Here is a 22027-nt window from a genome sequence, read left to right as displayed (position 1 = left end):
CAGTGACGTCACCGGCCCGTATGCGTTACCTGTGCGTGGAGCGGCGCTGTACGCGAGACGGGTGTGTGTTGCTAGTCATGGCCACTCGCCGAGCTCTGCACTTCGTATTCAAAGTGGGAAACCGGTTCCAGACGGCACGTTTCTATCGTGATGTCCTAGGGATGAAGGTGCAGTTGGGGCCGAGAGGGGCAGGCGCGCAAGGGTGGGAGGGGCAGCTGAGCCGCACCTGGCCGGGGGAAGGGAGAAATGGGATTGTCATCGATATCAGCTAGAACTTGGGTGTCGGACATTGGCCCCGGACTCCACGTTAGCCCTGATTGGTTTTCAGCGTCAGGAAACTTTGCGAGTCGCTGGGTGGGTTAGGTGAATGAATTAAATTATTTAAGTTCATTCATACATATATATATTGAGTAACTGCCTTTGTGGAGCTTCCAGTCTGGTGGGAAAACAAAAGGTTATTTAATACTCTTCCAATGGACAATAACTCAGTCTCTTCCGGTTTTGGAGCCCTTTGGTTTAGATAGTCGGCATATTGGGAGCTCTGTTTCTCTCAAGGATGATTGGTTTGAATGGTCTCTTTGGGATACTCAATCTGGTTTGAATGCTCCCACTCTCCTGTCTACAGCCGAGAATTAAGTGTGAACTTAGAACCCATTCTCCTCTCCAACACCCAGAAGTGGTCCCTCTTCAGCCCTGCAGGGCTGAAGATTCTGCAGGGGTCACCTGGGTGACAAATAGGCGGAAGCTATTGGGGAGCTCCTGATAAATAAGCCAGGGTGCAATTTAATGTAGAGACAATGCAGAAGTCTATTGTGCAAAGAGTTGCCTGAACTCATCAGTCATGTAAAAAACATACTGTCGGTGTTTGGTGGTACTGTGTTTTGAGTTTTAGTGACAAAAATGAAAATGAAAATATCTGTCCTCAATTAAAGCTTCTGGCCTGGGATGGGGTGGGAGAGAGAATTAGGTTTGTACCTAGCTAACAGTAATGGAAGTCAAAATTTGATAAGTGATAGAAAACCACAGAGCTCTCCCTTAATGTGTTTCCTCATTGATTAAAGAGTTATTGTGACGATTAAACACATTATATGTGTAACCTTTGCGACGTCGTATGTATTATGTAAATGTTAACTATTATCAAAATATTTGGTGGGTGCAAAAGTAATTGCGGTTTAAAAGGTTAAAAATAATTGCAAAAACCGCAGTTACTTTTGCACCAACCTAATACAACAGAAGAAGAGATTTAACTCCAACCTGAGGGGTCAAGAAATAATTCATGACGACCTTGCATTTGAGTTGACCTCTAAAGATAGGATTTCTTTAGAACCGAGATTAAAGGAGGTAGTATACTAGGAAAACTGAATAGTCGATTCAAAGATATATATGGGAAACAACACTAGTTTTATGTGCCTTTAGCTTAGATTACTTAGTTGAAGTTGAGGAAATGGGATATCAGGACAAATAGATTGGGACTGTTTCTGATAGTGTCTTGAATTCTATGCTAAGGAATTTAGATTTTGATGCCACAGTAAGTAGGGAGTTCCCTTACATTTTAGAACAGGACAATGATGTGATCAGAGCTGTGCTTTAGGGACATAATTTTATGGTGGTGTCAACGAAAGAAACATCCAAACCTGTAGAGAATTTTTATAAGTTTATTTGAGTCAAACTGACAACATTGCCGGCAACATTGCCGGGAAGCAAGATCACAAATGCTCCAGAGAAAGAGTTTTGCAGTTTCTTTTATACATTTGGAATAAAGGAGGGAACGGAAGGAAGATTATATGAAGCAGGGAGACAGCAAGGTAGGGATTGGATTGCAGGATAGCTAACAAGATTAGGTGCTCTCTTGATGGGACTTATGCTTCTGAGGGGTGAGAAAAAGAGACATGTCAAAGTTGTGTTAACCTAAGATGCACAGAAACAATGGACAGGCAAAGATAACCCTTTTACTAAAGAAGTGATATGCTTGGGGCATGCCTACCCATCATGACCTTCCCAGTTAGGAATTTATGATCAGATCACCAGTGACTGAGGTTACTTTCAGTCACTGGGCTTGTTTTATTATAGAGCCCCTTTTTCGTCCATAGTGGTATGAAGAAAGGAGGTCAAGAAAGATGAGTATTAATAGTCTATGAGACTATTAATGGGAGAGAAGTGATGGGAGCTTGAACTGGAGCAGTAGAAGTGGGAATCAAAAAGGAAAATAGAAACTAACACATTGAGAGCCTACTATGTACTAGGTTTTGTGTCAAATGCTTTAATAAGTTATCAATTTTCATACCATATTTAGAAACTCAGATCCTAAACAATGGTCTCAGAGTTACACAACTACTAACTGACAGCCAGAATTCCAAAACAGACTTCTCATTCTGAAGGCCATGTTTTTGTGGCGACACAGCACTGCTTCCCAATCTAAACAGATTTCACAACTTTGCTTGGTTGTCTGGCTCTTGGTGTCAAGCTGTTCTTTCTCACTTCTACTACTTCTAGACTGGGAAAGATATAAAGCTTATTATCTTTTGTTTTACGAGTGCAGCTTATAAATGATAATGTTTGTGTTTTGACATTTTCGTTTGTGTGAAATATGCTGTGTGCAGTAGTAGTAAAACTTGACAATTTATTTTCATTCCCTTCTAGATTCTGCGTCATGAAGAATTTGAAGAAGGCTGCAAAGCTGCCTGTAATGGGTATGACACCTTGTTTCTTCATATCCCCTTTAGGCTCCTAATACCCCTGGGGATGACTACATCTTATCGAGTATCTCTTTAAACTTAGAAGTCATGGCAAGCTGGGAAATTCTAAGGCCTCTTGGGAATTGGATGTTTATTTATGGATATGCAAAAACATTAAATTAAGGCCAGCTTGGAGGACGGCCTTTATGGGATTCTGTCCCCTACTTTAAAGAAAAGATACATGAGTCTTTCCCTCAAGTAAGTGCCAAACAAATGGTCTTTGGAGCCTTGGGTGATGGGACACCTGAGCACTGTCCACAGCTGCTCTTAGCACCAGTTGGGGGCATCGCATCCTGATGGGTTCTTAGAGGACCAGAAGGGACTGCCCACCTCTCTGTCCCAGTAGTTCTTTGCGTGAGGCCTGCCTACGGCACATTCTTCTGTGGTCACTAGAGTAATTTACTTTCATTTTTCTAGGCCTTATGATGGGAAATGGAGTAAAACAATGGTGGGGTTTGGACCTGAGGATGATCATTTTGTGGCAGAACTGACTTACAATTACGGCATCGGAGACTACAAGCTCGGCAATGACTTCATGGTAAATACCATTTTGTTCCAGCAGATTCTTGGCTAGACCTTTTATTGAGATCATTGATACAGCTTTAGGTGTCAGTGATGATAACCATTGAATTGATGGCGTTGGGGTACCGTTTAGTGATATTTTCTATTTAAAACAAAACAAACATGCGTGGGTACCCTGTCTCAGAGCTGGATTCAGAATGAAACGTGTTCTCCCAATGTGTGGGAATCAAACCCAAAACTTAGAGACAGCTTTGAAGGACACAGGATACCTCTAGGGGAATGACTGAACCTCAAGAGGTCAAGTGCCAGGGTCATATCGGTCTGGTCAGGTCCCGATCGCCATGCAGAGAAATATTTTCTGTCGAGTGGACTGTTATCGTTGGGCTAGGCTATTACGGCCAATCCTAGTCAGAGAAAAATCTGAGAAGGTTTTACGGATAAAAAGAACGTATTCATTCATTCAAGAACTCAAGTCATGCACTTAGTATAGTAATAGGGTCAACCATTTATTGAGCAGTTACTATGTGCTAGATAGACTGGGACCAAATACATAGCAAGATGGGAGTAACTAATTTTTGCTCAGAATCTACTACGCAGATCGACCTCATGCTAGATGTTATTTTGGTCATTTGATCTCACTACTCCTATTAACTCTTGTTAAAATAATAATATCTAGATGGAAGTTTTTATGAGGAGCAAATATCTATAAAAGCATTTTGTAAATGGAAAGGGCTATTCAGATTTCACATATTAATATATTTGTTTTTCTTTTCATGTTTCTCACTAATTTATTTAACAGATATTTATTGTGATTTACTATATGCCTTGTATCTTGTTAGGTTCTGGGGATAGAATAGAGAGTGAAGCATGTTCCCTGACCTAGGAGCTTCCTGTCTGGTGGGGGAAACAAATGAATAGACAAGAATACAATGTGATAAGTGCGAAGATTGGGATAAGGACAGAGAGGTGTGGGAGCACATAAGAGGAATTCCCAGCCTGTTCCCCAGAGAGATGAGAGTTCAGGGAACGCTTCTCAGAAGTGCCATCTGAACCAGGTGTGTAAGCTTGGGTGGGAGGGTGAGATGAGAGTCCGCAGCATGGTCACAGGCCCGGAGGTGGGAGGGACCATGGCACTCAGAACTGTGAGGAGCATAGTCTAGCTGGAGCTTAGTGTGTGACGGAGGGAGTGGGTAGAGTTGAGGCTGGAGAAGTACGCTGGGGCCACATCACGTTAAGATGCTTAGACTTTGTTCTGGAAGCAGAGAGAAGCCATTAGGTTGGAATGGTACCAGAAGGAATGGTACAGTACTTGTGTATAAGAATCCACCTGTTTAGAGCATGGAGATGGGGTTGGAAGGGAGTAAGACCGGATGTGAGGAAACTAGCCCCAAGGATAGTACAGGAAGTGACTAGCAGCTCCATAAGTAACGTGGTAGTCGTGGCAGATAGAGGTGAACGGATATGAGAGATGTCTGGGAGGTAGAGTTGATACGGGTTGGTGACTGAAAGTATGTGAGAGGTTGTGTTTCTCCTTCCCGTTCTTTTTCTTTCTTTCTTTTAAATTTAACGATATTAGGTCTAGTTGATTTAACACACACATCACTTTTTTTTTTTTTTTAAGGAGGGCATAGTTCACAGTGGCCCATGTGGGGATTGAACTGGCAACCTTGGTGTTATCAGCACCATGCTCTAACCAGCCGCCCCCCTCCTTACCTTTCTTTTCTTTACTCTGCAAATTTAAATCAGGGAGAGAAGAAAGAGCCAAACCATTTTGGCGCCATCAGCATTTCACTGGCTCCAGTCACATGTTGATTGCTGGACTGCAGGGGCTAGTGGTCAGGTAGGTGGAGAACAGCTTGACTGCTCCACCATGCGCTTCCTGAGAGACTTTGGTAGTACAGTATCCCTGACGAAAGGTACCTGCGATGCTTTTCAGTTCATGGAACAAAAAGAAAAACAGGTTAAACAGAACTCCCATATATACAGAGGGTGCTCAAAAAATGGATACACATTTTAAGAAAGGAAAAAACTGTATTAAAATTGTAATAATAAATACCGATAACAAAAGATGAATACAAGTCATGTGTATACCTTTTTTTGCACCCCCCCCCGGGATAAAGAACTCCTGTATATTAGAAAGAAAAGGATCAACAGCTTAATAATTTTTATAAAAAGGGCAAAAATTACACAAAGACAGTTCACAGAAAAAACATTAGAAATGTCTCTTTAACATCGAAAAAGATGTTCAGCTTCCAAGCTGCTATTTGCCACCTGCCAGACTGGCAAAAATAAAAAAGGGTGATAACGCAGTGTGTTAGGAAGGGTGTTGGAAAACTGCCACTCTCATACGTTACTAATAAGAGTGTAAATTGGTACAACCTCAGTCTGGCAGTATCAAACTAATTAATGCGTTTATTCTTTGACCTTGCAGTTTTACATCTAGGAATTGGATTTACATATATGTTAACAATTATGTGAAATGACCTGTGTGTTAAGTTATTTATTACAGTATTTGTTCGTGTAACAAATATTTATTGAGTGCCTCCTCTGTGCCAGGCACTATTTCGGGATCTTTGGCTAACCAGTGAACAAAACAAAAATCTATGCCTGGCAGGGTCGGCGGTCCAGGGCCTGGCAGACAATGACCAATGACAAACAAATCATATAATACGTTATTTTAATGTTGATCATTGTTATGGGGCAAGAATAGAGCAGAGTAAGGGGCATTGGGAGTATGGAGCAGATGGCTGGTTTTGATTTTAAGTAGGGTGTTGAGGGAGGGTGTCAGGGAGGAGCTGACATTTGAGAAAAGGCTCGGGGAGGTAGGGAGTTAGCTGTGTGGATATCTTGGGGAAGAGCATTCCAGGTAGAGAAACAGCCTGTGCAAAAGCCTTCAAACAGCTCCTGCATGTTCAAGAAAATGCAGGAAGGCCAGTGGGGCTACAATAGAGAGCAAGGGGAAAGGAGCAGGAGATGGGGTCAGAAATGACATGGTGTCAGCTTGGGTTGGGCCTTTCAGGCCATTCTAAGCCATCCTTAAATGAAATGAAGAGCCAGCAAGGGTTTTAGGCAGAGGAAAAACAACATGGGCTTGCTCTCTTGAGAAGAATAGACTATAGGGTATGTTTCACAAAGCTTACTCTGGCCGCAGAGTGGATGATGGATTGACAAGACTGGAGAGAGGCTGTTCCAATAATCGTGAGCTAGAAACGAGGCTGGCCTCATCAGAAGGCATAGGTGTGCATTTTTAGGTATTTTGATTAAATTTAAATTAAGAATGCCTTGATAGTTGGTTTAAATTTTTTTGTTTAAAAAGCAAAAATAAAAAAATATCTTGAATAGGTAGGCGGTGAGCCGAGGTAAGATCAAGATTTCTCATACTAAATCTTTGGTGCTGCCAGGTGGCTCAGTTGGTTAGAGCACGAGTTCTGAATGACAGAGCTGCCGGTTTGTTTCCCACATGGGCCAGTGAGCTGCGCCCTCCACAACTACACTGAAGACAATGAGTTGCCGCTGAGCTTCCCGAGGGGCGGCCGGATGGCTCACTTGGTTAGAGCGCGAGCTCTCAACAACAAGGTTGCCGGTTCAATTCCCGCATGGGATGGTGGACTGCGCCCTCTGCAACTAAAGATTGAAAATGGTGACTGGACTTGGAGCTGAGCAGCGCCCTCCACAACTAGATTGAAGGACACCGACTTGGAGTTGATGGGCCCTGGAGGAAAAAAAAAAAGATTTCGCTGACTAGATCTTTAAAATTAGGAGAGATTATCTTTGGTACTAAATGAATCAAACTTCTCTGGTATGAATTTCTGTCCTATGATTCACAAAGTTTGGAATATTTGTAGGAGAAAGACATCCCAAAACCTATTTTGAAACCACTATACGAAAATTTTGAATGCCAGTTAAATCTTAGGTTATATGATGTAAAGGCAATGGGATTTGCCCCATTATCTTGTTCTATAAAAGGTCTGTTGTGATTATGCACTTGAATGATGTTGTTGTTTGTCACAGGGTATCACACTTGCCTCGAGCCAGGCTGTCAGCAATGCCAGGAAGCTGGAGTGGCCACTCCGTGAAGTTGCAGAAGGGGTTTTTGAAACTGAGGCCCCAGGAGGATATAAGTTCTATCTGCAGAACAGCAGTCCACCTCAGTCAGGTAATTACACTAATAAAAGCCCTCTGAGTAAGGGCACCTCTGATGGAAGGAGAGAGGGAACTGGATTTCTTCCTCCTGTGGAGTCTTTCTATACTGGCGTAACATGTCTTTCCCAAGCTGGTATTATTTGTTCTTGGAGAGGTTTTCTTCTCATTAGAACTTTATAGGGGATCTAGACTGGTTCTGTTCTACCGGTAATGTAGCTATTTAGGATACTTTCAGTTATAACAGAAAACCCAACTCAAACTAGCTTGAGCTATAAGGAAATTTTTTAGCTCACAGGGCAGGCATTCTGTAGGTAGGAAAGCTTTCAGGGTTAGTTGATTCAGCAGTTCAGCAGTGGCGTCAAGAACCCCAGTTTTCTCTCTCTACATTCTCTTGTCCTCACAAGTCCACTGCTAGAGCCGGTTTCCCTCATGGTTGTAGGGTGGCTGCCAGTAGCAGTGGGGGCTACATGCTCGCACATTCTCTTCTGGTAAGAGAGGGAGACCGACTGCCCGGTGCTCTCTGTTAAGAGCAGAGCAAAACTCCCGGAATCATCCAGCAGACTTCCTGGTCAGATTTGATTCACATGCCTGCTCCTGCACCAGTCACCAGGAAGAGAAATAGGATTATCCTCAGACCAGGTAGTCGCGCGTCCCTCCAGCTGAGGCCAGTTTCCCAAACTGTAGCCCTGACACTCAGTGAGGGAGGGAGAAGTGGAACGGAGGGGTCCACTGCACTGACGGCCACGGGGAGCAGCACAGAAGCTGCCTGATGTGTTTCGTTTACAGCAGAGGCGTCCTCCTCTTACGTGGTGTGTGTGTTTAATTCCTGCAAATTCTGCTACCCACTCGGCCAAAAGAAAAAAAAACACTGCTGAATAGCAAGGGCAGTTCTGCCTGCCATTTCACTCTGAGCACGTGCCCCTCAGTGGACCTGAGATGGGAGGCTGGTTTCTCTTTCCTCCACCGTCTGCTTCAAGTCCCACGTGCCCGTCATACTGAGTCCGATTGCTGTCTACTTGCTTTTCATCTGGAGCTCCGCAAGAGAAAGAGCGATCCGTGCCCGTGTGGGAGTTCAGACTGGCGCTGTGGGACTTACTGAGAGACGGTACTTCTGTATTTCACTAGTGATTTAAGGGATTTTTATGGTGACTTTATTGATAGGTGACTGTTGATTTGTATACTAACTTTAAAGCTTAACTCCTACCACTAATTCCACTGCACAATTTTTCCCCGTATCTTGATGTAAGATAACGGAGAGCCCCACAATCCTGAGATGCTTTGGAATGACAATACCTTGGGGCATTAACTTCGGATGGGTAATATAGTCAAGTCTATCAGTCGAGCTGGCGTCCACCCTTCCTTTGACTCACTTATATGTAGTTCCACCCACTTGTTACCATTTCTGCCCCTGCTTCCTGCCCCACCTCTTCCGAGTCACTGGAATTTGTTGATCTCTCAATGAACGGAGAAAACTCAGTCTGCCAGGGAGACGGACAGACCTGTGAGAAACACCTTGCCTTAGTCATAATATTGCTAGAAACGGAAGAAAAATGTATTGCGTTTATCATAGTTACATGTAGACTTGGAACAGCTCTTCAGAAAGCCACTTTACAATATAAAAGTTTCCAATAATGTTGTGTTTTGATATAACTTTGTAACTTTTATTCTTTTGACAAAAAGTAGATTTTTTTCCTAGACAAACAGCTAAGCAGAAAAAAAACACAGTACCCATATATCCAGAGATAACCACTGTTAACATTATCAACTATATCTTTCCAATCTTTTATCAAAAACATAAATATACAATTAAATACATATATACATTTTTTTCAGATTCCATTGTCTCCCATTGTAGGAAGATAAACAGTTCTCTGTTGTTGGATATTTATGTTGTCCCTGTGTTTCATTGTTACAAGCAACACTGTGATGAGTGTCTGTGAAGAAAGCCCTTTCTACATCCACAATTACTTCTTTAATTGCTGAAAATGGGGTTGATCTTTCAAAAGCAGTGTGCATTTTTTAGGCTTTTGATATATTCTGTCAAACTGTTGCCCAGAAATGGACTAATTTCCACTCAACCAGTATTATATGATCGTGGTCTCCCCCTGCTCAGCACTGTGAACTTTGTAAATTACTTGCCAATTAGATAACAAAATATTTGCTCATTTGTAAGATTGAATTTTTTTCATGTGTTCATTGACCGTTCCAGTTCTTTCTTTTCCTGTTTTTTTTTTGGGGGGGGAGGGGAACAGGACTTTATTGGGGAACAGTGTGTACTTCCAGGACTTTTTTGCAAGTCAAGTTGTTGTCCGTTCTATCTTAGTTGTGGAGGGTGCCGCTCAGCTTCAAGTTGTTGTCCTTTCAGTCTTAGTTGTGGAGGGCGCAGCTCAGCTCCAGGTCCGGTTGCTGTTGCTAGTTGCAGGGGGCGCAGCCCACCATCCCTTGTGGGAGTCGAGGAATTGAACTGGCAACCTTGTGGTTGAGAGCCCACTGGCCCATGTGGGAATCGAACTGGCAGCCTTTGGAGTTAGGAGCACAGAGCTCTAACCGCCTGAGCCACTGGGCCGGCCCCTCATGGGTTCATTCTTTAAATTTAATCCTTTAACCCATCAGGCATGTGTTTTTGTTTTTGCTTGTTTTTTTAATTTTTTATTGGGGAATATTGGGGAACAGTGTGTTTCTCCAGGGCCCATCAGCTCCAAGTTGTTGTCCTTCAATCCAGCTGTGGAGGGTGCAATTCAGCTCCAAGTCCCGTCGCTGCTGTTCTCAATCTTTAGTTGCAGGGGGTGCAGCCCACCATCCCATGCAGGAATTGAACCGGCAACCTTGTTGTTGAGAGCTGGCGCTCTAACCAACTGAGCCATCCGGCCGCTCCTCCGGAAGCTCAGTGGCAGCTCGCTTTCTTCAGTCTAGTTGTGGAGGGCGCAGCTCACTGGCCCATGTGGGCATCAAATCAGCAACCCTGTTGTTCAGAGCTCACGCTCCAACCAACTGAGCCATCCGGCTGCCCCAGGCATATGTTTTGCCATTTAGTTTAAAGGTGTAACTTTTTCCCACCAAATGAGATGCCAGTTATCTTAGTGACATTTATTGAACAATGTATTCTTTGGTACTGACTTAAAATCCCTTTCTTATAAACTAAATTCTTGCATATACTTAAGCCTGTTTGGGTCTTTCTGTTCTATTCCATTGCATTGATCTCTCTATTCCTGCTGTTTTATTACCCTACAGATCCTGTATTAAAAGTAACTCTAGCAGTGTCTGATCTTCAGAAGTCCTTGAACTACTGGTCTAATCTACTGGGAATGAAAATTTATGAAAAAGATGAAGAGAAGCAGAGGGCTTTGCTGGGCTATGCTGATAACCAGGTGAGTGATCTTGGAGAGCAATAATCTGTTACTTTGAGATTGGCTTAAGAATGAGGTTAACATGAGGGTTATTCCCGTAGTGTCTGCACACTGATTCAATATTTATACAGATAAACAGAAAGGAGAAAATAAAAATTGCTGATAACCTCACCACTCAGATGTTACCTTTGCTTAGATTTGAGGATATATCCTTTCAGAAGTGAAATTGCTGGGTCAGAAGAGACGTAGATAAGATTTAATGCTGTAATGATCATGTATTTTCATCGTTTTCTTTTTTTAACTAACCTAGTGTTTGAGCATGATTTTAGTCCTTGTATTTTGACCCAGCAGGTCTATTCCCAGTATTTTATTTTATAGACATACTCATCATACATGTTCACAAAGAATGGTGTACAAGGTTATCTGTTGCAGCATTGTTTGTAATAGCAAAATATAAGAATGTAAATGTCCTATGGATTAGAGAAATAGTTCAATCATTTATACTTCAGCCATAGAGTGGATTACTATGCAGCTATCAAAAATAATGAGGTGAATCTTTATATGCTGATATGGTAACATTAATTGAAATAAAAGAAGGCACAGAATGTGTAAGTTGTGCTACCATTTGTGTAAAAAAGGTATGGGCATGCCATGTGTCTAAAAGAATACACAGGAAACTGCTGACTGGTTGCCTCTGGGGTGAGAGGTGGAGGGCAACTTCATTTTTACTTTATTCCTCTAGCACTCTTCGAATTTTCTTTTTACCATATAACCTGTTCCAAAACATAAACCCACTTCCTTCTTTCTTTTCAGTGTAAACTGGAACTGCAGGGCATCCAGGGTACAGTTGATCATGCAGCAGCTTTTGGAAGAATTGCCTTTTCTTGCCCCAAGAAAGAGGTAATGTTTGGTACCAGATCTATCGTTTAAGCTCTGTGACTACCTAGTGCAACCGCTAAGAACCTTGGGCCTTGGGCCTCCCTTCTTCATTCTGGATATGGCTTTGGTAGCAAGTTCAACAGTTGTCTCGAGAGCGGCTGACATAATGAAATCAAACAAGTGATGTCTGGGTTCTTTCTGGTTGATCTGCCATTCCTCTCGCGCTGATGAGGACCACAGCATAAGAGTGGGACGTGGCCCCTTGCTCACTTTTCCTTTTTGTTTTCCTCAAGTTGCCAGACTTAGAAGACTTGATGAAAAGAAAGAACCAGAAGATTCTGACTCCTCTGGTGAGCCTGGATACGCCAGGGAAAGCAACTGTACAAGTGGTCATTCTGGCTGACCCTGTAAGTATTACTCAGGAAGGGACAGGCTGCACCACGGGTTTCTTCTATGGTGTCTTTTTGCCAAATTCCTTTTGTCTTTATTGGTGTAGGATGGACATGAAATTTGCTTTGTGGGGGATGAAGCATTTCGAGAACTTTCTAAGATGGATCCAAAGGGAAGCAAATTGTTGGATGACGTGAGTCTCGTTTCTAAATTTCTATCACCATGGGCCCAAGGGGGTGGCGTTAAGTGTATATGGGGAAGGGCCAAAGCAACAGGGACCAGTTTTTACTATCAGAACCATATCCTTTTGCGGTCGAGGTGACTTTTGAGCCAGGGACTTGTGTCTTCATTGCCACCTATATGGCTCTTACCTGGGTACAGCATTGGTGCCCCGCCACTACCCCAGGCTGCCTTGGGGAGCCACGGCTGCTGTACCCATCATTATTCTGCTCAGGGAACGGAATGCCTGGACACCATCCCTTCTCACTTCCTCAGCTCTTTCGGTCATTGGCTCTTCATTCTATAGCATCATTCTCTTCCTTTCTAGTGACTTATTCTCATCAGCAAACAAGCTCCAGGATCTTCCGGCTTTGAAAAACCTATTATAAAAACCTATTATTTACCCCATATTTACCCTCCTCCAGATTTCTTTTTAACAATCTGCCTACATACTGTTTCTACTTCTTTCCTCGCATTCACACTTCAGTCTTTCCTGCACTGGTTCCTGTCACTCGGTGAAATGCTCATTGTAACTTCATCAGTGACCTTCATATTGCCAAATTCAGAAACTACTTTTCTATCCCCATCAAACTCAGTCTTTCAGCAGCATCCAAACCACTGTTCATTGTTGTGCCCCAGTTTTTAGCACATACCTGGTATGTAGCAGGCACTCAGTGAACGCTCTGTTGATGATTCAAGGAACAAATCAATCTTTCCCATGTCTGTCATTTGATATCTATGTGACTGACCTTAAGCAATTTACTTAAAGTCTCTTAACTTCATTTTTCTTCCGTAAAGATTTGAGAAAATAAGTTTATATACCTGATAGGATTGTTGTGTGGTTTATGGAGCTTGCCAAACTGCTGACATAATAACACACACTCGCTCAATTAATGTTAATTAAGGTAGGACATGTGGAGAAAATAGAGTGTTTACAAATTTTCCCATAAAGGAAAATAGAGTCGCAGGCAACCCCTCAGTGGGCAAGTTTGCTAGACTCTTTCCTTCTTGCTCTTTCGTATCACTGGCCAGCTCCTTCCGCTTTGGAGCTCTCCTCTCCTTTGGTGTTCATATCTCTCTGGCAGCTTCTCCTCAGTCACACACTCTGTGTGTGTCTGATCCCAAAGTGATTTTACCCACAGTCCCACTTTGGCTCTTTTATTTTCATTTCTTATATTTTCTCCTCTGAGTAGAAGTTACCTACTACTCTGGTTACCTTTACCCTGAGCTTCAACCGTCATCCATTCTCTGACTTCCTCGTTTCTAGTTCCTCTATCTCCCTGAGCTCCCAACACGTATTTTTTGTTGTTGTTACTGAGGTAAAATATACATAGAATTTAAATGTACAGAAATTCAGTGTTCGATTTCATGAGTTTTGACAGTTACATATACTCTACAACCACTACTCAAAATATAGAGCATTTTCATCATTGCAGAAAGTTTTCTCATGCCCATTTCCATCCAGTTAGTTCCCACCCCCAGCCCCACCCCCACCCTGAGGCAACTACTGTTCTCATTTCTGTCACATTAGTTTTGTCTGTCCTTAGACTTCATATCAATGGAATCATTCAGTAGATATTCTTTTGTGAATGGCTTCTTTCACTCAACATAACATTTTTGAGATTCCTCCATGTAATTGCACACATCAGAGTTTTTTTGTTTGTTTCATTGCTGAGTGGTATTCATTTTTTATGACTAGAACAATTTGTTTATCCATTTTCCCAGTGGTGGACATTTGAGTTGTTTCCATATTTTTATCTGTTATAAAGGAAGACTGTTATGAACAGTCTTGTGTAAATTGTAGACACATGTTTCATTTCTCTTGGATAAACATCTAGGAATGGAATTGGCTTTTGCTTTAGAAGAAACTGCCAGTCATCCAAAGTGACTGAACCCTTTGACACTCCTGTCATCCATGTCTCACATGAGAGTTCTAGCTACTCTGCACCCTTACCAACATTTGTGTTTCGTTTTGTTTTGTTGTTGTAGCTATGCTAGTACATGTAAAATGGTTTCTCATTGTGGTGTTCATTTGTGTTTCCCCACGACTGATGTTAGACAGCTTTTCGTATGCTTATTTGCCATTTGCTTATCTTATTTTGTGAATTATATGTTCCAGTCTTTTGTTCATTTCTTTCCGTATAGATTTATTTTTATTTATTTTTTCGTATAGATTTATTTTTAATACTTCATCATTAAAAATTCTAAATATACACAGAGAGTACAACAAATCCCTATTGACTGTCTGTCACTCATCAACTCTGTGCTATAATTTTTCATCATTCCTTCCACGCCACTTTTTTTTTTTTGCTGGAGAATATTCGAAAGCAAATCTCAGATACCCTGAATACTTAAGTATTTTACACATTTTAAGATGATTTAAAAGAAATAAAAAATTAAGGAATTTTTTTTAGCTATCTCCATGTAATTGACATCATCACACTTTAAAAATCAATACTACATCCTTAATGTCACCTAAAATCCAGTTCTTATTAAAATTTCCCTGATCCCCTAAAAATGGTTTTATACAGTTTGTTTGCCATACATATTTTTTATTAGCTTTAATGTGATTGGAGTATATCAATACAGAATAATTTTTATGATTCATTGAGTTTTATGACAAAACTAGTTAGAAGATACACCTCTCATCTCTTTTACATTTTCGCCATTCTAGTCTATTCTCTAATCACTAAATATGAATTTATTTGTACTCTGTATGTCTTTGCTCATGTTATTTTATTGTCTTGGAATGCTCCTCTTACTTTGCTTATTTTTTAAGACCCATCCAAATCCATTTTTTAATTTTTTAAATTTTTCTTCTTGATTTGTTCGAGTTCTAGATACAAATCACTTGTTAGATGTCTGCAAAAAAGTACTTTTCCCAGTCTATGTTGTACCTATTTATTTTCTTAATAGAGTCTTTTGAAAAGCAGAAATTTTAGGTCTAGTTTGTAAACTTCCCCTTTTACGTTTAGTGTTCGTGTGTGTGTGTGTCCAGATGAGTGTTATAACCAATGAAACCTCTTCATCTGGATAAACCATGAACATTTCAAACTCAGCATGTTTATAACTTAATTTACTTCACCTCAAATCTATTCTTCTTTTAATAATATTAAAAGTTCCCATTTATTAAGCATCTCCTATGTTTTTGACATATGACATATTCTTAAGTGCTTTATATATATATATGGTCTCTAATTCTTTCCACAATCTGCAAAGTTGATAGCATTCCCCTTTTAGATGAGGAAACTGAGGCTCAAAAAGATTAAGTCACCCAATATTATACATTCAGTAAGTGGCAGGGCCAGGGGTTGAACCGAGGTCTTTCCGGCTTCACAGCCAGGTTTTCTTTCCTCCTCTAGCCTCTGCTCCGTCCCCTGAACAGCACTGTCTATCCATTATCCCAATTGTTTAAGCTAGATCCTTAGAGCCAGTTTTTAAAAATAATATTCTTTTTACTTGAGAATAGTTTTAGTTTTACAAACAGCCATTTTGGAATATTGTTTCTCGTCACCCCTAAGTTCTGTTAGCTGTTAGTTACCAAGAGCTATGAGTTCTACATCGGAAATCTCGAGTCTTCCTTCTGAAAAGGCCATCATTGTCACCTGTAATATGCCAGAGGCCGCCTTCCTCCTTCTAGTTAATCCCTGCTGCCAGCGTTCGCTTTCTAAAGCACAAATCCAGTCATTTAAAAAACTTTAATCTTCTGGTAGCTCTCTGTTGCCTCCAAGATACATTCCGAACTCTGACAGGACATGTAACATGTCTGGCCCTTTCCTGCTCTCTGACCTTCTGTGGGCCTCTCGCCCGAGTTCACTTCCATTCCAGTTCCAGTGAATTGTTTATCTTAGCAAGATTTATCTTCTTGCCTGTAACAGGGTTTTTTTCCCTCCCATCTTGTTCAACTCATCCTTCAATACTCAGAAGTTTTCTTGGGTTCTCCATACCAGAGTTTGTCGTTTCCCCCACTTTTTATGGCTCCTAAAAGAAAGAAATTTGTGCATCTGTGTGGGGTTTTTTGTGTGTGTTTGTTTTGTTGCATATCTTTGATGTTTAAATACTTCTTATTTTCATCAAAATCCAATAGTACTAAGATTTTATATAGATGCAGGGCAACAATGTCTTGCCCCGTTACTGAGCCCCACTGCCCAGGGCAGCCACTTTCAGCTTCACGTTTCTAAATAAAAAACAAAAAACACAAGCATTTCTGTTTCTTCATTTTTAGTTGCAGACGTATTTTGACTTCCTGTTGAAGTAGATGAGTGTTTTTACCCTATTTCTACAGCCAGTTAGTTACTCCTTTCCTTTCGGTTTGCTATCGCTTTATCATTCTATTATAGCAAATGCCCAACACACACACACACACCTCTACCTTCATGCGAAATAGTTGTTTTCATATTTCAGCTATTTATCATGTTCCTCAAAGCCTCAGATTATATCATTACTGCCACACCCAAACCCAACTTAATACCTGGCTCATAATGAAAACTGACATTTTTGAAGATATTTCTGTACTTGGCTTTTGACTGAATAAATGAATGCATTTCCTTACCACGCAGCTATTTAGCATACGCTTGATTGTGTTGGACAGGAAGTTTTAAGAGACTGAGGTTCTAAGTCTCTGCAAGCCCCTGATCTCAGCTTCATGGAATAAGAAGATAAAAGGACTCTGGTGGAACCAAAACATACTGTTACTAACACAGCTTCCTCTTTAATTAGGTGGCCCAAAGCTAAACAAACAGTATCAAAATCAGTGGAATGGTGTGGGAGCAGGCATACCAAAATTGAAATCAGTCCATGCTCAATAGACAAAATGTCAGAATAGCTTTTCATACTTGGTGTCATTATTAGACTGAGTTTCATGAGCACTAAAGATTCCTGAGAGCCTACCCAGGTACTAAGAGTGTCCGCACTTTCTGTTACCCCAAAGACCCCACAGCCTGGTGTGTGTTCGGTCCTTGCTCTCTTGTCAGTCAGCCACACTTCCTGGCTGCAAGATCTTTATGAAGGGAGAATCCAGAAGCAATTGCTCAGTACTCATCCGCATCCTCTGTCCAATTAAACATAATACATACTCTATACTGAATGAACATTTTTCAGTTGTTAATGTCTCGATTGTCTATACAATGCAATGAGGTATAAAGTGAACTCTATGTTTTGTTTTATGGACTTAGAATAAATATATACTCTATTTCTGTTTCTTTAGGCAATGGCAGCAGATAAAAGTGATGAATGGTTTGCTAAACAAAATAAACTAAAGGCTTCAGGTTAGCAGAAGACACCACATGGAACGAGCACTTACGATTCCTGTCTAGCACCTGTGAGGCCTGATGTGTCCAATTATGATACACACGCTCTCACAACTTGGTTGTTTCCTGAACAGGCTGGGGTGGTGAAGATTTGTGTATTTTAATCTTTCAAAGCTCTGATTTATTTTAGGTATAAAATCCTATTATCATCACTCCAATTGGAGGAGAACTCTTGCTTTAATCTGCATTGTCACTGGAATGGCATGATCTGTGTGTCACCATTAGATAAGTAAGAAATTATTTTTGGCCCGGGGCAACTGTATGTAACGTTACCTTTGGTTGGAGATGGAGGGAATTTTGACAAGCATGTAGATCTTAGGAGAAAAACTGTTCAAATGAATCCTAATCAAATGCTTATAACAGGACTATTTCCAGCATCTGATGATACTGTGCTGTGCTAACATCTCACTCTAGCACGCCTTGACATTTAAACATTTTTGAAGAAATTATGTCCTCAAACCAAAAGATTTAGTTAACACCCACACACTCCTTACTTTAAAAGTTTACGTAGCCAGAGAAAACAGACGGAAGAATCTAATAATATGTTGTGCTACCTGCCTAGCTCTATGCTGTTTTCTTATATAATTTTTTTTTAAACCTCACAAGAAGAGAACATGTTGAATTTGGAATAAATGATATCTTCAGCCTGAAAAAAGGTTTTTTTTTAATGTCTTCCTATAGTTTGCTGTTTTGTTCTATAGAACAAATTTTGTAATCACTGGAAACAGAATTATATTGGACATATTTATTATTAAATGTGTTTTGAAGATGTACTTCTAAAATCAAGCTGTTAACACCAACCTGTAAGATTCCTTATTTGAAGTGGTGGCCAGGTTCAAATTTTAGGAAGGAAACTGAGGAGCTTGGAAAGGACTGACTCAGAGGATACCAGTTCCAGAGTAATGCGAGTGTATAAAAATGACTTGTAAATCATAGTCTCTCCTCTTCTCCTTTGCTGGCAGGTGGGATATGGAAATTTCAGGGTTTTTGGCTCACCTTCTTACAGGTGATCTTACCTTCTCTGGGAGAAAAAAATCCTTTTCCAGCTTCAAGGCACTTTTCATTCGACTTAAATTTTCTGTCTTAGGGAAGCTATCATGAGTTTCAAAGCAAACCAAATTATGTGTCCTCCAGACATTTGGTTCCCGTTTTTTTCCTGTATGTAGGGAAATTATTGTACGAATTTTGAATGACCAAATAAACCTCTGTGTCTCTTTGGACTATGATTTGTTAATTCTCAGATTTTCTATTAGAGTATTAAGTAAATCTTGATGTTGATCTCTAGTAATACTGTTCTCGTGAAAAGAAACTACTTTTCCCCGTGTTTTAGGATGCTGTGATGTGGCCTTCTAAGTTTGTTACAGTAAAATAAGTGGTTTATGTAAGTACTGAATGACTAAACACATACTAGATTCCTCTTTGTCTGCTTATCTTGTATTTTAACATACATACCCCCGATTTTTTCTCTTAAATGTACAGCTAGCATGATAGAAGTTGGTGCAATTTACCTACCTGGGATATTTGGGCTTTATGATACCGGCCCTCTTTTATTTATCTCATCACCTGTCATTTTTCCTTTGTTGCAATCTTTAATATTTTACTCATCCTAAAACCCTTTCACATACAACTTTGGCCTTTTAAAGGAATCCAGAGTTTACCTCTGCACAGTACAGCTAGTAATTTTAAACCAAAAGTTATGATTACTTTCTCACCTCTGGAAATGGTGTGATCAACTAGAAAACAAAGTTATAAGAGAAATGCTTTTGTCCACGCTGATGTTTTTAAACAGATGACGCTGGAAATTTTTTCATTTTCTCCAGAGTTATTTTTTCAGAGTAATCATTGTTTTTTACTTGAAGGGTCGTGGAGTCCTAGTGTATTAAGTTTAATAAGTTCAAATATCCCTTGAGTTTACATCCAGAGTTTTAGAATGGCTGTGTTGCCAGAGTTCTCCTTGGTTAACCTGGAGAGTTAGTTAGTATGAAATCCATCACTGCCGGATATCTTGGTGGAATTAGCAAAGACATGGACCTTGAGTGCTCCTTTATGTGACTTTCTGCCCCATCCTACCTATCACACGATGCCATTGCGGTTTAGCAGAGTTTTCAGGAGGGCTCAAACTTGTCCACTGAAATGTATGGTAGGAGTTCATGGGAAGTTCCAATGTGGTCTAAGATTTTATTACCGTTACTGGGAAATACATAGGAAATGTATGCAGGCCTAAATGATCAATAAAGAAGTGCGCTTGCCTCAGACCTGTTTGTGAGGTAATGGAGTCAATGGTTCAAAAATCAAAACAATAAACAATGAAAAGTCAATCCCACTATTTATTAAGCATCAAAATACATACTTCTCCCTTTCCCCCACAAAATTCAGCGCGCTGTGTATGCTATACCTTGCTATAAAAAAAAAGTATCCTACAATTGTGCTACATTTTTACTTTATCAGGTTTTACAGTGACTTACAGAATGGTATGGCTATATCTGCAGCTCCTAAATTGACACCATAGTTTAGAGCAAAATATTCCATTATTTTTACTATTCACACTTAATGTGAATCATGGTTTTAAAAGCATTAAAATGTGTTCATAATATTCTCTAACATTTGTACTGTGTGGTTCTTGCCCAGTTTACTGTTATAAGGAATCGTTCTTTAGTCGCTGTGGTGTCCTGGGTATAGACTTCATTCGTAGGTAATATACTCAGTCTATAGCAAATATGTGAACAGAATATCTTGATACCTGGTGAGATTTGGTTTCCTTTGACTTTCCTCTGAAGTATGTATAATTGTTGCTTATGTTGTTTAATGGTTCGTCATGAACTGAAGCCAACCTGAGGTCATGATCTATGAAAATAATTTTTAATTGAAGTATTGGAAAATTCTACACCGTAGCGGATCTTTTGCTCTGAAATGTCTCTAATAATATCATTTACGACTCCATAGCGCAGTGCATCATTTTGCATTGATGCCTCCATTATAATCACTAAGAAGCAGAAGCTGAGCTCGGGCAGTTTGGCCCTTGCATGGATCAAGAGGTGGGTTGTGCCCCTAAAACAAATCTCATGTACATACATGTCCATATTGTCCCACAAACATCCCCAAGTAGAAACCATGATTAGCTACGAATAGTCCCAAGAAAATTTTGGTTGCTAGGCCTTAGATGAATCTTTCAGAGGCTGGAATTTTGAAACCATCTGTTCCAGTGTCTCTCAACTGCTGTGTTGTATCAGTTACTTCACTAAAAGTCTGACTTCCCTCAAGACATTAACTTCATCAGGCTTGTATTCCAGTAGGGGCTTTTAGTAGTAGGACCTGACTTGAGCTTTTTGGAAGACAATGCCCTTTTCTCCTTTATAATATTGGGTTAGTAGTGAAGGGACAGCCCCTGAACAGATAGGGGCCTCAGCCTCCTCTCCTTCCTCCCATCTTGCCAGAAGCTGAGCCTCTCTCACTGACCTCAAACCTTGGACATTTTCATAGGGTGATTCTTCCTTTCCCCGCACCCCCATTCCTGCCAAATATCTCCATATAATCTGGGAATAGGAAGGCTGGGAACTCTTTACTTAGAATCATACCAAAAGCCTGTTTTGATGGAATTTTCCCTAGAGGAGAGATGCTTTTTATACTTTTTGGACAGCTCCCGAGGACTCTTACTCTTGAGTTTATTGCTTTACCAACAGCACTCACTCTCATGCAGTTTAAGTGATTTATTGATGTCTCAGCGGGACATTTCAACCCTCAAGTTCTCTTAAGAAGCCCTTTTCCCCACCAGAGGAGCCATGCTACTTCATTCTGTTCTGCACTTGGTCCCCTTAACCAGCGTCGTTTTTCTTCAGTTCTTCCACTTTAGCAATATAGATCCTCATGGCGTCCATCTTTGACATCCCTTGGTTCTTGTTCCATGCATCCCACTTGGCCTTGGCTATCACATCTGTGGCAGGCGGGGCAGGGATATTGCAGTCGCCCTGGGTGGCCTGTTTGTAGAAGCTGTACACCAACAGTTTCTCCTGATCACTCACAGGTCCCTTCAACTGCTTGATAGCGGCGCAGGCCATCTCAAACTCCGCTTGGCACATTGAGGGATCTGAGGCTGGGCCCCTCGGTCTTTTCTAGGTGATATCTGGTGCTAAAAGCTGGAGAGTTACAAACACTTCAGGCTGAAGAATTAAGTCTGGGAAGAAGGGAAAGGGAGGAGGTAGGGTAATGTGGGAAGAACCCAGGATATTTGTGTGTTCTCAGTGAGAAATCAAATGTGCGTTTTTATAAAGTACGTACACATTGCAGACTGGGGCCTTTTGGGTTGGATGGATCTCCCCCACAGTTGTGGCTCGCACAGTGCCTTTTCTGGGGAGGACAATCCATTAACATTTCAAAAGAGTCTATGATGCCAGAAAATTAAGGAGCTGCTGCTGTCATCTGAAAGAGGAGCTCTGGGGGCGACTGTGAGGCTGTTGGGCTAGGCGGTTTGTGGGTGTGAGTCCGG

At 40.9% G+C, this 22027-nt stretch overlaps 2 protein-coding genes across 2 annotated transcripts; one reads left to right on the top strand and one right to left on the bottom strand.

Moving 5' to 3' along the window:
* Positions 1 to 6: 6 nt before the first annotated feature.
* Positions 7 to 19797, top strand: GLOD4 (glyoxalase domain containing 4). The gene is made up of 9 exons (XM_033089533.1): positions 7 to 167; positions 2641 to 2690; positions 3153 to 3273; positions 7269 to 7413; positions 10632 to 10768; positions 11561 to 11647; positions 11920 to 12033; positions 12123 to 12209; positions 17442 to 19797. Exons 1-9 carry the CDS (start codon positions 21 to 23, stop codon positions 17505 to 17507), a joined length of 954 nt encoding a protein of 317 aa, XP_032945424.1. The 5' UTR covers positions 7 to 20; the 3' UTR covers positions 17508 to 19797.
* A 1559-nt stretch (positions 19798 to 21356) lies between these two features.
* Positions 21357 to 21620, bottom strand: LOC117012860 (diazepam-binding inhibitor-like 5). Its single transcript, XM_033089345.1, has one exon. It carries the CDS (start codon positions 21618 to 21620, stop codon positions 21357 to 21359), a length of 264 nt encoding a protein of 87 aa, XP_032945236.1.
* Positions 21621 to 22027: the final 407 nt, after the last annotated feature.

Source organism: Rhinolophus ferrumequinum, chromosome 21, assembly GCF_004115265.2.
Source record: "Rhinolophus ferrumequinum isolate MPI-CBG mRhiFer1 chromosome 21, mRhiFer1_v1.p, whole genome shotgun sequence".
Classification (NCBI taxonomy): Eukaryota; Metazoa; Chordata; class Mammalia; order Chiroptera; family Rhinolophidae; genus Rhinolophus; species Rhinolophus ferrumequinum.
This window is presented reverse-complemented; position numbering and strand designations above follow the sequence as displayed.